The following is a 17,835-nucleotide window of genomic DNA, read 5'->3' as shown; positions in this document are numbered from 1 at the left end:
ACTTTTCTTTTTTACCTCCATGTTTTGTGTGACATTTCTCTGTCTCTGTGGTTGTGTGACTCCTCCATCATACCTCTGTGGTTATGTGACTCTTCCCTTGTACCTCTGTGGTTATGTGACTCTTCCCTTGCACCTCTGTGGTTGTGTGATTCTTCCCTTGTTCCTTTGTGGTTCTGTGATTCTTCTCTTGTACCTCTGTGGTTGTGTGACTCTTCCCTTGTACCTCTGTGGTTATGTGACTCTTCCCTTGTACCTCTGTGGTTATGTGACTCTTCCCTTGTACCTCTGTGGTTGTGTGATTCTTCCCTTGTTCCTTTGTGGTTTTGTGATTCTTCTCTTGTACCTCTGTGGTTGTGTGACTCTTACCTTGTACCTCTGTGGTTGTGTGGGTCTTCTCTTGTACCTCTGTGGTTGTGTGAGTCTTCTCTTTTACCTCTGTGGTTGTGTGAGTCTTCTCTTGTACCTCTGTGGTTGTGTGAGTCTTCTCTTGTACCTCTGTGGTTGTGTGAGTCTTCTCTTGTACCTCTGTGGCTGTGTGACTCCTCCCTCATACCTCTGTGGTTGTGTGAGTCTTCTCTTGTACCTCTGTGGTTGTGTGAGTCTTCTCTTGTACCTCTGTGGCTGTGTGACTCCTCCCTCATACCTCTGTGGTTGTGTGAGTCTTCCCTTTTACCTCTGTGGTTGTGTGAGTCTTCCCTTTTACCTCTGTGGTTGTGTGAGTCTTCTCTTGTACCTCTGTGGTTGTGTGAGTCTTCCCTTTTACCTCTGTGGTTGTGTGAGTCTTTCCTTTTACTTTTGTGGTTGTGTGACTTCACTGTTGCCTTTTTGGTTGTGTGAATCTTCTGTTGTACCTCTGTGGTTGTGTGACTCTTCCCTTTTACCTTTGTATTTGTGTGACTCTTATCTTGTACTTCTGTGGTTGTATGACTCTTATCTTGTATCTTTGTGGTTCACTGACTCTTCTCTTGTGCCTCTGTGATTTTTCAGTTGTGCCTTTTTGGTTCTCTGACTCTTGTTCTGTACCTCTGGGATTGTGTGGCTCCTCTCTTTTACCTTTGTGGTTGCGTGACTATTCTCCTGTACTTCTGTGGTTGTGTGACTTTTCTCTTACCTCTGTAGTTGTTTGACTCTTTACTGTTACCTCTGTGATTCTCTGACTCTTGTTTTTGGTGACTCTTCTCTTGTTCTCTCGGTTCTATGACTCTTCTCTTCTACCTACTTTGTTCTGTGACTTTATTGTACCTTTATGTACCTTTTGTATTTTATCTCTGTGGTTCTTTTCTGTTTCCTAAGCATGTACAAAGTAAACTCCAATGTTTCTATTTAGTGCTGATGTCTAATAACTACATTATTAGTTTAGTCACTCTTTAGGAAGCCCAGTCAACTTCTATAAGAATGTATTCTTATTTAACATGATGATTCGGTCAGAAGTCTAAAACAGTACAATGTGTGGGCAATGAAAGTGTCAGGACCAGAACTGTTCTTGCCATCTTGCCATTAGGCAAAGTGAGATTTGTTTTCGCTGCCAGCCCCCCCCCCCCAAGTCTGGTAAAAACATCAGACAAGTTTGTCACCTCCTTTTCTGGCACTCAGCTACGTTCTGCTTCCATGGACACTGAGGAAACAATACAGGGACAGCCAGAACTGAGAGTCCAGGGATTAGTACTGGTAGGCATTCAAGTACTGCCTCGGGAGTATTATGAGGCCACTTATGTCTCACATATTGCCCACCATTGTGCCAAACAAGATCAAGAAATGTGTTTGTTATCAGTATACAGCATATCCACATATAATTACGTATTCTTGTTTAATAAACTTGACTTTTTCACAGTATAATTATTTTTTCTTTTTTAAGTGCCTCAACGTGGGATGAAGTCTCTGCCAGATTGTTGATCTATTTTAGTTTATCTCAGTAATGAAATCTTATATAGCTTGCATGGTAATTGAGGCAGTGCAGCTTTTTTCTTCAGTTTTAAACATCTCGGATAATTTACTAACAACCACATATATTTATGAACAAAAGCTTTTCATCTTTTGCACTGGTGGCTGTGGTCTGTCAGTTAAATTAGTATGTTTATGTCTATTCTGTTTTTGTTAACCTTCTTATAAAAAGAAATACAACGTTTTGGGTCTTGGCTCAGTTGTTGCATCCCAGCTGGTGAGGGAATGAGAACCTCTGTTTTGTTATTGCTGTTAGTGTCCTAGCTTGGTATATTCACCCTTTCTGTTTCTCTTTATCACCATTTTCACTGGGACTGAAAGTGAGGGAAAATCCAATGTTTTTTTTTGTTTTGAAACACAATAGATAATGAAAAATAGAGAGCCAAATGGATCAAGAGGGTAAAAAGGTATGATAAAATCATTTTTTATTCAGAGTTGATAGCCAACACGTTTTAGGTTATACGCAACCCTGCCTTTTTCAGGGCTAACAAGTGCTGAGAAATACAATAAAATATAGCAATGCATACATTTTGGGTTACTTTTGGTTAACAATTCTGGGTATGTACAACTTGTGGATTTATTTATGTGTCAGTCATTTATGCTGCATTATATTACGTTTCGGAATTTTATCTCAACACCCACACACATCTAATTTGGAGCTGCATACCAGTTCCTTGCTCTACAAATAAGTCGCAGCCGGAGACGAAACATGTCAGAGAGGGAGAGAGACAGGTGGAGAGTCTGTATTTGTTCTGGTGCAATAAAGTTGCTTTTTACAACAAGGAACTGATGTGCAACTCCAAACTAGATGTGTGCGATGTGTGGGAAGAATGATCCCGGAGGAGTGCACCCACAGGCTGGAGAGGAGGATGGCAGTGGTTCTTGGATTGCCATCAAATTATGGTAAGTAATAATTCTAGTTCTAAATAGATATGATAATATAACATCATTTTATTTTATTCTTCTGCACTTGTTAACCCTGAGGATAGGGGGATTTATGTAACCCCTGAGATGCACAAGCTATTAACTATAATTAAACAACGGAGTACCTAAATAAGGATTAATGCTGTTCTACCTAATCTTCTTGATTTATTTCTTTGATGCTTCTTTATCATTACACTTCAAATTTTCATACGTCTTCCAGTGGTTTGAGGGGATCTATGGCCCAAGGAGCAGTTGAATAACTACATTGTGTTACAATGCTACATGACTAAGGTATTGCAGATATTACAGCTGCTCCTAAACCTTTAAACCCCCACCTACCCCTGTGACCTCTCCAAACCAAAAAAACGACACTGACCCACACTGGAGCTTAAAGGCCATAGCAGCCATTTTTATTAAACAAAAAGATTACAATTTTGTTACCAAAAATACAAAATTTTTATAATAACTCACCAAACATTAATCACTTTACTGTTATTCCGGATTACCTCATTAAAGTCTAGGGTCTTAGAAGGTGATTTGTATATCGACCAACTGGCTGTATCTGCCACCAACATAGACTTCAAGGCCCCCAGCCGAAAATACACAAACTCGGGGACAATTTCCTACAAATTACCCTTGATACATCCAACTTACTCCTGAACCATTACTGCAATAAATTTGCTAGGGTAGGTATACCCATACCTGTGATGGGACCAACCCACCATTCTCCAAAATTTTAACACCGTCACTGCCTTCAAAGACCTCTGAGACCCCTTCCAACTGCTATGACAAAAGAAACCAAGAAAACAAGCAAACCCCCCAAAACACAGGAGCACGACCAAGCAGCCACCCATCTAGGAAACTGCCCAAGAACCACTTAAAGGCCGGGAAGGATCAAACAAGGTGAACCCCATGAACACGAAGCTGCCAACAAGTTATTCAGGAGGGAGGGCGGGAGAAGCTTGTTCTACACTGTCCCAACTCCGACTGACTCCGACCACTTTGGTACCACCCAACTTTCTCCCCGAGCCACCTGGCCCCTCTTAAGCAGCACCCTAAACCCCTCCAATCAGCTAACACTTTCCCTTTTTAAACAAAAACTCCTCTATTAACCCTACGTTGCTCCGCCTATCCTGCCAACCTAGTCATATCAGGCCTTCCTCCTATGCTGCTCATCTAGCTCCAGGCCTTATTCTATATCAAGAGTCAAAACTATTTCAGATTCAGCGCCACTCCCACCCCTATTTGCTGTGAATTTGGCATGCAGGCCTATACAAGAAGTCAATGCAAAGTGTAACTTACCATCTGTAAAGTGCAATAACCCATACCAACCAACTGGATTGATTTTTATTTTTTTAATGATTTGACTAAAGCAATCTGGAATCTAATGCTACTGTAATTTTAATGCATTTTGCCCATTTTCACTGCACTATATTGAATATGCTCTCATGTGTATGGCCTTTAATTGGATTGTGACGAATGAACAGGTACAACTTAGTGTGCTTTGTGTTTTGTTCTTTGACGGTTTTATTGTTCAAGCCACTTTTTAGTTCACAAATACATTAGTTCATTGTTTTTGTGCCTGTAGGTGGCAGTAGAGACCCGTGCTGTCATCACATGGATGGAAAAGATCCCCTTTGTATTGGGAGGAAACCTGCAGGGTGGGGAGCTGGTGGTGTCATATCCCTTTGACATGGTGCGTTCTCCATGGAAGACCCAGGAATATACAGGAACACCAGATGATCATGTGTTCCGATGGCTGGCCTACTCATACTCCTCTACCCATCGGCATATGACTGACTCCAGCCGAAGGCCTTGCCACTCTGAAGACTTTAACAAAGAGGAGGGCACTGTGAATGGGGCTTCATGGCACACAGTTGCTGGCAGTAAGTGCACTTCCTCTATATAATTCCTTACAGGCAGTACTCACATATATTGTACGTGTAGATGTTTCAGTAACTTGCCAACATTTATTGTCCTTGTTCAGTAAAAGTATATTTTGGCTCCATAAAGTTCAGGATGGTGCCATCACTTCAGAAACAGAGTAAGTCTTTGGTTTAGATGTAGCAAGCTTGAATTGGGTAATGGAATGGACTTTTGAATTGTAAAGCACAAATCCTACTTTCAGGCTGACAAACACCAGGAAAACACAAGAAAAAGTTGAGATGAGGTGCTAGACTTGGAACTTTAATTCCTCAAAACAGAAAATGTTGGTGGGGCTTCAGGGGCGGACTGATACCTCATGGGGCCCCCGGACAATAGGAGATCATGCAGCAGCCATCTTCATGAAGCAACATTAATGCGGCAGGCCTGCTTGGAGGGGCACCAAGCTTGGTGACATGCAGAGTGGCAGGAGACTTAAAGCTGGCGACCCAACAAAAGGACCAGGAGGGCATTGCCACCTTAACAGAGTCATGGGCCCCTGGTAAAAGTAATGCTCTGGGGCCCCTACCAAGCAGATGGTGCCTGTGGCACGCATAGCGCACCATGGCAAACAATGGGCATGGTCAGTGGGAGGAGGACTGAAAGGAGCACTGAACAGAATCTGTCTGCTGTGTACACTGCACACATATACCACAGGCCTTTTATCCACAAAATACTAAATAGTGTATCACAACTGACAGTCTCACAGACACAAATAAATCTCAGTCAAAGAATCATTTGTTTTTATAATAAACATTAACATCATATGTTTGTATGTACAAATAAAGGATATTTCTGTCTTACTGAGCCTACCTTACAGAAGAACTTCATCAGGTCTATGTACAGAATAATGTATATGAGTGTATGTATGTGAGTTCAGGGGTCAGGAGTAAGTAACAACATACAGAGTGCAGCAGTCAGGATGAGTGCCATGCTCACATTAGAGTCCTCTCTCACATCAAAGTCCTCAGAATTATCCCTATATATCACAGTCCAAAGAGTCCCCCTTACATCTCAGAGTCCCCAGAGTGCCACCTTGCAGCAGAGCCCCCAGAGTTCCCCCTTACATCAGAGTCTCATTTTACATCAGAGTGCCACCTTGCAGCAGAGCCCCCAGAGTGCCACCTTACACCACATCCTCCTGAGTGCCACTTACACCACAGTCCCCAGAGTGCCACCTTACACCACAGCCCCCAGAGTGCCACTTACACCACAGTCCCCAGAGTGCCACCTTACACCACAGCCTCCTGAGTGCCACTTACACCACAGCCCCCAGAGTGCCACCTTACACCACAGCCCCCAGAGTGCCACCTTACAGCACAACCCCCAGAGTGCCACCTTGCAGCACAACCACCAGAATGCCACTTTACAGCACAGCCCCCAGAATGCCACCTTACAGCACAGCCCCCAGAGTCCCACCCTACAGCACAGCCCCCAGAGTCCCACCCTACAGCACAACCCCCAGAATGCCACCTTACAGCACAGCCCCCAGAATGCCACCTTACAGCACAGCCCCCAGAGTGCCTCCTTTCAGAAGAGCCCCCACAGTGCCACCTTTCATCAGTGTCCCCTTACACACACCTTTTGACCATTATGACATCGCTCAGGTGAGCACCCAGACCTGCTCTGCTGCCATATCTGTGACTAAGCTCATCAGTTCACCATTCGGGTGGCTCAGAATGACACCAAGTGTTTTTTTATGAGCATATCTCTCATGTCTATGGACATGTATGGACAGTTGGCAACTAATCGAGTGGCTTTTTTCTAACATGTCTGTTCAACAGAAGTCGATCGGTAGATCGACTTCTGTTTTTTGGCAGTGGGCACTCATGGATCATACAGTATATAAACAAACATATACAGTATATAGACACAGTATATACACACACACACAAGCACACACACACACCAGCACTTTTCATCTAAAAATCAGCTTGATCCGACACATTCCTGCCACCCCAAGCTTCTGACATGCTGGGACCTGTGGTGCCCCAGCAGCTCAAAGACACAGGAGGTGGTATTGAATGAGAGAAGGAGGCTGTGCAGGAAGGTGTAGCAGAGATTGGGGAAGTTCAGAACAGGCCCTTCTTCCAGAAGCAGAGCAGTTCTTCCCACACAGGCAATTGATCTAACAGCCTCAAAGACAGGAGCCCTGCTAGGGGGATCACAGCCTCTCCCCCTATCTCCTGCCCACCAAGGTAAGCCATCAACAAGACTACACTTTGCTCAGCCCAGCCAGCCTACCTTTTAGTAGGCTGAAGTCCGTCCTCCACTGCAGGCTGTGTTTTCTCCTCCCTCTCCCGGCCCAGCATCTCCTGTAATAAAGTCAAATAAAGCACGCTGGGGAAAGGGGCAGGTACAGTGTGTTCCCATTGGCTGAGGGGGCAGTGGAGAAGTGGCACATCGGTAGCTTTTGTAGATTTTTACAGACACTGGATGTCCATAGAACATTCAGGGATGTAAAAATCACAGATTTCACAGAAATCACAATTTTTTACCAACTGTCCCTGAACTTACTGAAGTTGTCAGGCAGTGCCGAGTGCCCTGAATGGTCAATATGCCCCTGTTGGGCTTAGTGACTAAAGCTTGGATGTTCTATCAAGATGCCATGGCCCTCTTAAGGGGTGGTGGTCTCCCAAATTGAGAAAGCCACACATAATTGTCAAAAAGAGTACCAAACAGTCATCTCAGGGATTTAAAAGGGTGTAAAAGTTATCCAACATGTTTCGGGGTTAACAACCTCCTTTCATCAGGGCAATATTTCCTATTGGACTCTATTTTAGAAACTTTGGGTGGTAATCTATATTAGTCATGATGGACGTATGCTGAGATAATTGTACTGAGACAAGCAGCACATGTCCATCACAACTGATATAGATCACTACCCAGAATTTCTAGATCATAGTCCTTTAGGAAACATTGTCATATTAAAGTCCTGATGAAGGGGGACTGTTGGCATCTGAAAAGCATTGGCTACCTTTTATACACCTTCATGTTCCTGCTGTTGCTCTACAATAAATGATCATGGAATCCTAAGATACTTGTCTGGAGCTCTTTTTGTCAATTTTATGTAAAAAACACAAATTTTACCACTTGAAGTATGAAATAAATTGAAAGTATGAAATTTGTGGTTATATTATTAGTGCTGGCTTATATAGCCATACGTAGACACCATCTATGGATTGTCCCCCTGACTTTTATTGGAATAAAGATTTATCTGGACCTCTTAGCAGTGGTGAGATGCTTAATTTCCATTTTTGTTCCATTACACTTCAAGCCAAGGAAACCGTGCAGAACCACTGGGGTAGAACCACCTGGGAACTGGATCATTTGCATCAACATCAATACTTTAAGATAACAATACCAGTGAGATAACTTTATGGGTCTAGCACTATTTTTCCAATTTCTTTAAAGCGGAGCTCCACCCAAAAGAGGAAGTTCCGCTTTAAGCATTTGTCCCACGCTCCCCGTTAAGGATTGGCACCGTTCAGGAGTGCGGGGTACTTTCGCTATGATCTCCTAGGTGATCGGAAGCAGAAGTTGTCCTCCCCCCTCTCCCCGTAGTCTTCTGGGACATGTGACAGGTCCCAGAAGACTATGGGTCCATTCACAAAGCACAGCGCTGCTCTCGAATGCACAGTGGGCACCTGGCTATGAAGCCGCAAGCTGTCACAGCCGGGTGCCCACACTGAAGATGCCGGTGCCAGGGAGATAGGATGGCTGGTTAACCTAGCTGCTGTGAGGACACCGCTGGATCGAGAGACAGGTGAGTGTGTGTATTTTAAATATCAGCAGCTACAGTTTTTGTAGCTGCTGACTTTTATTTTTTTTTTTCAATTTGTCTGGAGCTCCGCTTTATCTATGGTGTCATGCTGTGTTGGCGTACATTGATAATTGTTGGAAATGTATTTTTGTGCAGTGCAGCTTGTTGTAGAGCATAACAATGCACTGCAGGGCATAGGAATTACATGCAGCTGAGAAAAAAAAAAGAGCAAACACTGCAATGCATTTTAACAATGCAATGCAGTGCATGTCAGAACTCATTTGCAACGCACACCAACTAGCGCACTTTATTTGCACAATAATGTGTGCATGGGTGTGAATGAGCCCCAACCTTGCCTTCATAAAAGACATTGAAAACTGGTATTTACTCATTGCATTATTCTCCCTCTTGTTACTGGGCTTCCCGAGGGCTCTTCCAGCAATGGGTGGTCATGTGGATGACAATGTACACAGTTAATTCATTCCACACACTACAATGCTCAACAAACAAGAAAAATCTAATAAGACAAAGGATCCTTGTATTCCATGGGGCCACCTGTTGCACCAGCATAAATTAGCTGCGTTCTCAAATCCAGGCAAATAACAGACTCAATGGAAATTTTAGTCTATAACCATCCTATTTACATTTAATGGTACAGTAAATGGCAGTTATTAAAAGCAGCTGTGTGAAAAATCAACAAAGACACAATAAACATGCCAACAATCCAACTGGGTTTAATTAAATGTCCTCTGCATTACAGATATCTAGACACTCTTCGCTGTACTTTAAATAAACGTAAAGTTAAAAAAGACTTCAAATCAAAAATCTTTCTGCAAGAGACTCTGTTCTTGGTTAGTTTTACTCAAGGCTTTTATTTCTCAGAAAATATATGCAGGAACTTCACCCCCCCCCCCCCCACACACACACACGCCAAACTGCATCAAATAGTGGGTGTGGTTAAATATCACTAACAGTGGGAACATCCTAAAGTGGCATCAAATACCAGGAATGCATTATGTACAGAGTGCAGAGTTTGGGGAGTCACACACAAAGTGCAGAGTTCAGGGGTGCACTATGCAGAGTTCGAGGGTGTGCTATGTACACAGTGCAGAGAGTGTGCTGCATACAGAGTGCAAAGCTCAGGGTGTGCTACACACAAAGTGCAGAGTTCAGGGGTTCACTATGCAGAGTTCGAGGGTGTGCTATGTACACAGTGCAGAGAGTGTGCTGCATACAGAGTGCAGAGTTCAGGGTTGTACTACACACAGAGTGAAAAGCTCAGGGTGTTCTACACACAGAGTGCAGAGTTCAGGGGTGCACTATGTACAGAGTTCGAGGGTGTGCTATGTACATGGTGCAGAGGGTAACTGCATACAGAGTGCAGAGTTCATGGGTGCACTACACACAGAGTGCAGAGTTCAGGGGTGCACTATGTACAGAGTTCGAGGGTGTGCTATGTACATGGTGCAGAGGGTAACTGCATACAGAGTGCAGAGTTCAGGGGTGCACTACACACAGAGTGCAGAGTTCAGGGGTGCACTATGTACAGAGTTCAAGGGTGTGCTATGAACATTGGGCAGAGGGTGTGCTGCATACAGAGCGCAGAGTTCAGGGGTGCACTACACACAGAGTGCAAAGTTCAGGGGTGCACTACGCACAAATGCAGAGTTCAGAGGTGTGCTACACACAGAATGCAGAGTTCAGGAGTGTGCTATGTACAGAGTTTGAGGGTGTGCTATGTACATGGTACAGAGGGTAAGCTGCATACAGAGTGCAGAGTTCTGGGATGCGCTACGCACACAGTGCAGGATTCAACCTTCTTTTACAGCTGCTAACCTCTGCATCCCCTATCCACATCTCACTTTCACCCCTCTTCAACTCTGGCCTCAGCATGCAAACCCCCCTCTACTGTCCCCATCCCCCCCCCAAAAAAAAAAGCTCCACCATGTTCAACATGTATTACTTTTGTTTCTGTGTTAAGCTGAAGCACCCAGCTGACTGCAGTACCTCCCTGCACACTGTAGGTGGCTCTGCCTCTCTCACTTGCAGGAGGATTATCCAGTGGAGATGTTGGCTTCCGCACTGCACCCTGAGCACCTGCATCTCACGTGTCCTCATCCTGCACTCATTGGAAACCATTCAGGAGATCTGTGGGATCCAATGGAGACAAGCTGTCACTTGTAAACTCAGAAGCCAGACGTCTGTGTTTACAAGTGATAGTGGTGCGCAGAGGGCCTACGCCAAAGGTGGTAGAACTCAGTTACACCAAGTTCCAGCTGAAAAAAGCCCTGGTTTTATTATCCTATTGTTGCTTTTTTATTCTTTCATTTGTATTTCATGCATATTCTTTATTACGGCCATTAGGTATCAATGACTTCAGCTACCTCCACACCAACTGCTTTGAGATTTCCATATATCTGGACTGTGACAAGTACCCACATGAGAATGAATTGGCTGAACAGTGGGAAAATAACAGAGAGTCTTTGATTGTCTTCATGGAGCAGGTAACTGTGGGAATGTGGGAGCAGAATGCCAGCATGTGGTGTCAATAAGTACACAGTATAACACCAGCCCTTGATACCTGTGAAAGTGTGATGTCAAATTCTCTTATTGGTAAATGTATGGAAAATGTAGTGGCAGCTGGGGGCCCCAGTAAATACATCTTGGCAGATTCTGGTATCCGTAAATAAATCACACCTTAGACTGTTTGAAAAGTTTATCGTGGACCACTGGTAACTTAGCATTTGTTGTGGACCATATAATGCAGAGTTCCTATGGTTGAAGATACCCACTAATGGCAACTGTATACAGTATATGCAGCTGGTACTGTGCCTGAGCAGAGAGTGGGATCACTTGATAAACACACTGTAGAACTGAACTAACAGAGAATTTGGCTTTAAAAGAAAAAATAACATAGGTTCTTAAGGGTCCATGTTCTATAATTGTTATGCACATGCAGAAATATATTCCTCCAGTGTTTCACAACCAGAATGTCATTTGGGTTTCCCAGGTGCAGAAAGCACAAAACCTAGTTTGCCCTGTATTAGTATCATGAGTTGCCATTGTGTCATTGGGGAGTTTTGTGATGGCTAACTATGATTTGGAGGCTCTGTGGTGGGGGGTTTGTGACTGGGAGGGTCTGTGATGGGAGTACTCTGATGTGATGGAGACTCCTGTATAAAGGGCCTCTGATGTATTGGGGTGACACTGATGTGATGGGGCTCTCATTTATTGGGATAGTCTGAAGTGAGAGGGTGACTATGATGTGAAGGGGGTCCTCTAATGTGATGGGGCACTTCTGATGTGATGGTGTAATCTCTGATTGGAAAGTGGGCCTCCGATGTGAAGTTATATTTTTCAAGGCGGTTGTGTGCATCATGCCAGACTCAGGTTTTTCCATTAATAAGCAGCATTTATGTTTTTTTACATTCTAGACCAGGCATCACTAAATGGCAGACACTCGGTCCGAATACGGACCAATGACAGTCCTGTCTGGACCGTGGCCACATCATACCACTTAGCAGCCTGAGTGGACTCCCCTCCTCCCGCTGCTGCAGCTGTTAATAATTGGGAGGAATGGCAGGGCACACTCCTGTTCTGTAAGTACTCTTCTGCCGTGGCCGTCATTGCTGCTGCTGCTGAATTTCAGCAGGGAAGAGGGCAGGAGGAATGGAAGGAAGGACTTCTCATCTGAATGTACCGGCTCGCCTCTGCTGAACTGAGAGCAGGGAGGAGGGCAGGAAACACTGCAGTTCTACAATGGAGTGGGGAAGGGGAGCCAACCTTTCATGCAGGTCCTTTGCTTTTTACCAGGAAGAGTTGGGCAGCTTCCATCCTCAGTGGAAATCTTCTATGCCTCCCCTTCTCCTCCCTGCTCGGAGTTCTGCGGCGGCAAGCTGGTATATTCAAAAGAAGAATCCGTCCTTCCATTCCTCCCACTCTCCTCTCTGCTCCAAGTTCAGTGGTGGCGATGGCAAGCCAGTACATTCAGAAGAGGAGTCCTTCCTTCCAATCCTCCCTTCCTTTCCCTGCTGTGATTTCAACAGCAGCGGTGATGATGGCAGCGGCAGATGAGTACATATAGAACAGGAGTCTACCTCGCCATTCCTCCCGCCCTCCACAATGTGTTCAGGTGGGAGGCTGTGAAGTGAGAGGTGGAAGCTGTGATATGGGGGGCTGTGAAGTGAGAGAAGGGAGCTGTGATATGGGGGGCTGTGAAGTGAGAGGGGGGAGCTGTGATATGGGGGGCTGTGAAATGGGGGGGCTGTGGGAGGGGGATGCTGTGATATGGGGGTGCTGTTAGAGAAGGAAGCTGTGATATGGGGGGCTGTGAAGTGAGAGGGGGCAGCTGTGATATGGGGGACTGAGAAGTGAGAGGGGGGAGCTGGGATATGGGGTCTGTGACGTGAGGGGGAGGAGCTGTGAAATGGGGGGCTATGATAGGAGGGGAGTTGTGATTTGAGAGGGGGGAGCTATAATACTGGGGGGCTTTGATGTGAGAAGGAGAGCTGTGATATTGGGGGCTGTGATGTGATGAGAGCTGTTATATGGGGGAACTGTGATATGGGGGGCTGTGATGTGAGAGGAGAACGCTGTGATATGAAGGGTCTGTGATGCCAGGAGAGGGGGAGCTGTGATGTGGGGGAGTGTGATTGCAAGTGTGATTGCAAGGGGGACTGTGATGTCATGGAAAGACTGTGATGTGAAGGGGGGCTGTGATGGAAGCGGGACTATAATGTTGGGGTGCTCTGATGTGAAAGGGAGTTGTGATGTACAGGGGGCTGTGATAGGAAAGGGGGGACTGAGGACATTAATGCAAAGGGGGCTGTAATGTGAAAGACCTGAGTAATAGAAGAAAAAGAGTTTTGGACCTCTGCAGAAAGAAAATGTTACCTACTGGACCTCCGTGAATTTTAATTCAGTACTCCTGTTCTAGACTATGGTTCTTCATAATTTGCATACTTTTAAAGGATGCCATGACTGAAAAAAGGTTGAGAAAAGCTGCCATACCCAAAGCCTAACATTTAAGCTAACCCTTAAAATGAGCCCACTGACATTGTTGCATTGTTGTAACAAACGTTTCAATGAGCATTACCACAACACCTATATAATGTGGTGTGGTGCTATGACGTTCCCTTTGAATGATACCCCAGGGCTCCACCAGTACACCTATGTTGCAGGGTACCACAATGCATGGTAATGCACTAATTTTGAAAATCTAGTGAATGACCAGTTTTCTTTGCATTGTGGTGTGTTGGCAGTCTTAATGCAAAACATAATAATGCACAAAAAAACACAAGCTAACCTGCGTTCATTTATGCACAAAAACAAAGTGGATATATCTAAATGGGTCCCTAACTTTCCCCATAATACTTAAAGGATAAGTTCACCTTTTTGACAAAAATAATAAATGCACATTTTTTTGCAGGTAAAAAAATGTGCACTTCATTTTTTTTTGTCTGCAGGAGCCTGGAAAGCATTACATCAGCGATCAGTAGATTGCTGATGCCATGCATGTCTCCTGCAGACCTGTCAGAATATCTGCTTGCCACACGGGATGTATGAGCAAGCAGATATTCTGACAGGAAGCTTCAATGAACTACTACGGCGCTCCACAGCTAGTACTAGTACAGATAGTGCGGGGGAAATTCTTCCTGTACTATCTGTCAAAGGGAGGGGGGTCAGCTGGCGCGGCTGCAGCTATGGGAACATGTTACATGTTCCACCCTAAAAACGGGTGGAACTTGTAACATGCTCCCAAAGTTGAACTTATCCTTTAACCTGAACCTTAAACTGAACCCTTAACATATAATCTCACCCATAACTAACTCTTTTTCTTGATTCAGTCTTGAATTAGGAGATACTATCATGACTGTAAAAACTTTAAACTACAGCAATTTAAATGTAGGTTCAGTGCATTTCCTTGGCATGTAGGTTGCATCCATACTTGGTTCTCTTGCAGAACGTTTTACACCTAGAATTATAAGCATCGAAAACCTCCAGGTGTGTACCCCTGCTGTGGGTCCTTCATCCTCCCAGCTCACCAGTGATGTAGCAGATGGGGAGAAGGGATGGGCACAGGGACAGTCGAAAGTGTTAAATGCTGAGATCTTAAATCACTGCAAGTGAACAAGGTTTGATGATTTTGCCCGAGGTGATTGTAGCCCTATCAGTTCACTTGTTACAAAAACAATTACTTGTGATCATTTTTTTATTTGCACTAACATCCAAATTTTCAGGACAAATTCTCGAGGTGTACCACCTTCTTCAAGGTTCAAGGTCCAAGCAGTATGCTTGGACCATGTCTGTAACATGGGCCCTCAGACGGCACTGCATTAAAAACAGGTATGAGCCTGTGATGGAAATCACTGGATGGGCCCAGCAATACTTCCAAATATCACAGTTTATGAACACAGTTCGCCATCCAAAATGCAAGGTAAAACTGTCATGCAAAGAAGAAGCCATATCTTAACATGATCCAGAAACACCGCTGTCTTCTCTAGGTCAAAGCTCATTTAAAATGGTTTGCTGCAAGCTGGAAACTGTTCTGTGCTCAGATGAATCAAAATGTGAAATTCTTTTTGGCAACCATTGGCGCCGCCTCCTAAAGAGACTAAAGAGCAGAGGGACGTTCCGGTTTGTTATCAGCTTAAAAGCCTGCATCTCTGATGGTATGAGGGTGCATTAGTGCATATGGAATGGGCAGTTTGCACCTCTAGAAAGGCACCATCAGTGCTGAAAGATATTTAGGTTTTAGAGCAGCATATGCTCCCATCCAGACATCATCTTTTTCAGGGAAGGCCTCGCATATTTCCACAGGACAATGCTAATCCGCATACTGCATCTATGATGACAGCATGGCTACATTGCAGAAGAGTCCAGGTACTTAACAAGCCTGCCTGCAGTCCAGACCTTTCACCATTTGTAAATATTTGGTGCATCTTGAAACAAAAAAATACCACAAAAAAGACCCAGAACTGTTGAGCGGTTAGAATCCTAAATAAGGCAATAATGGGGCAACATTCCCAAAACTTCAGCAACTGGTCTCAGTTCCTAGACATTTAGAAAGTAAAAGAGGAGGGGATGCTACAACATGGCCCTGTCCCAACTTTTTTGAGACATGTTGCTGCTATCAATTTCAAAATGACATTTTTTCCCCCTAAATTGTACATTTATTTAGTTTAAACATTTGATATGTTATCTATTTTCTATAGTGAATTAAGTATGGGTTTATGTAATTTGCTAAATCATTGCATTTTGTTTTTATGTAGATTTTACACACTGTCCCAACTCCCAACTAATGTTGAAAATGACAAAACTTAAACAAGCCACCATAGAGAATTCTTATTCCATCTTCCTGCCACTGGAAAGAATGGATTACAGCTGGTTTAGAGGGGCATATGTTTTTGGCAAATTAAAGTTGGGAAAAAACTCTATAAAGTGATGAAATTATCTGTGAAAGAGATTTTGCTGTGTTATTTTCACCTTAGATGAAATGTGGCAAAAATCAGCCGAGAGAACGCCTAGATCAGCCAAAAGTAAGGAATTTAATACTCCGGAGTTCACTTTAGGCAAAGGAGCTACTACAAACATTTGCAGATACGTATGTGAAACTATCCTTTCCTATGGTAACTCAGAGAGTAGATATTGCAACTTACAATGTGGTGCAGTCTTCAGTCTTTTCCAAGTATTTCTATTTTAAGATATGCATTTGAAAGAGATTAAAAAAAAAAATCTTTTGAATTCCAACCTTGGGGCAGAGGTTTGGGGAAAGACCTTTTCATTTTAACCAAACCCTATAAAGACATGGTTCGGTTTGGTTTAGTTTTGGGTGGAGGAACACAAGTGACTTGCACAGAGCCCCAACCTCAAATCTACTAAACACCTTCAGTATGAATTGGAACTCCGATTGTGAGCCAAAACTTAAATCCAAACCTCATAAATCTCTTTTGGCTCACGTTATCATCCAGCCTCACAAATGCTCTTTTGGCTGAATGGACACAGCTTTTAAAAACACTTGCACATGGCTGTATATTGCAGGTGAAAATGATAAAATTTATTATTAGAATGATAAATTCTGACTATGCTGCTTTTCTCACAATTCACATAAAGCATGTGTGCAGATTTCTAGAAAGCAGATAAACACCCTTTATTTCATATATGTGTTCCATCAAGAAACAAGAGATCCCTGTGCTCAAATCCATACAGCTAGTGCATGCATTTATCCATCAGGTGCTAAAGGGGTGTAACCACATTAACTCTAGAAATTCTGAAAGACCCTCTGCACACTGGTATATACCCTTTCAAGCAAACTATGCAACAAATAGGGATATTTGGTTCACACATATTGCAATACATGCTTAAGCTGGCCAACTGCGTGAAAGTAATCCCTCTATGGCCAGTCCTACTCTGCCCTGCCTACACAAGTGCTACTGTGGACACAATGCTAACATAGGGGAAAAGACACAATGGGGAGAGCTACAAGGTTCACGCTTTGACGCAGTTGGCCATCTTAAACATGTATTGCAATATGTGTGAACCAAATATCCCTATTTGTTGCATAGTTTGCTTGAAAGGGTACATACCAGTGTGCAGAGGGTCCTTCAGAATTCCTTCAAAAATCAAGGAAACGTCCAGTTCACAGGGGGTTGTATTATTAAAGGTAAATAGACTGTTCACTTTGCAAGGGAACCTCACCCAGAGCTTAGTGAAAGAGGCAAAGCTGTTTGCATCCATCATCCAAACATTTGCAAGCAAAAATGCTGTCTTTTTTTTGCACGATTATTGTTGCTGAATATTGTTTGCAAAGTGACATTTTAGCATATTCACTGGACTTTGGAAAAATGTATCTTGCATAATGCAAATTCCCTGAAGTGAATAGCCTATTTGCTTCTGAAAAAAAGCTCTGTGGTGTCTGTTCTGTAAGCTTGATGGCCAACAGAGATACTGTATATATAGTAAGAAATGAGCTCACTGTGCGCATCAGTAATATAGTAGCCCAAAGCAAAGGAAGGGGGTGGAGCAGAGGCATGAAATCTGAAGGCTTTGAAAACTGTTCTTACTCTCCTTTTAAAATGCAGTCATATACCACAGTAGTGTGGGTGGACTAAGCGTATTACTTTTCAAGACATTTAGCAGGTAAACCACTTCCTATTTCAGCAATGTGTTTAGCTATTTAATTGGAGTAACCCTTTAACCCCTTAAAGTTCTTATTATTGCTGTGAATATCACTACAATGATTAGTAAAATCTTGTATATTTGAATAGGGGTTTAAATATGAAATG

The 17,835-nt window shown here is 43.6% G+C and overlaps 1 protein-coding gene across 2 annotated transcripts in view; it reads left to right on the top strand.

The window, feature by feature from the left end:
* Positions 1 to 17,835, top strand: part of CPXM2 (carboxypeptidase X, M14 family member 2) — a 108,115-nt gene that overhangs the window by 70,908 nt on the left and 19,372 nt on the right. For both annotated transcript variants that reach the window (XM_089668976.1, XM_089668971.1), the window contains exons 12-13: positions 4,454 to 4,751; positions 10,916 to 11,055. In XM_089668976.1, the coding sequence (XP_089525102.1) occupies positions 4,454 to 4,751; positions 10,916 to 11,055 (438 nt within the window). The remainder of the gene's footprint in view (positions 1 to 4,453; positions 4,752 to 10,915; positions 11,056 to 17,835) is intronic.

The sequence above is a fragment of the Staurois parvus genome, unplaced genomic scaffold, assembly GCF_062004578.1.
Source record: "Staurois parvus isolate SC_StPar_1 unplaced genomic scaffold, SC_StPar_1.0 ptg000009l, whole genome shotgun sequence".
In the NCBI taxonomy this organism is placed as follows: Eukaryota; Metazoa; Chordata; class Amphibia; order Anura; family Ranidae; genus Staurois; species Staurois parvus.
The sequence above is the reverse complement of the archived record's forward strand: the minus strand, read 5'-3'. Positions and strand labels throughout refer to the sequence as shown.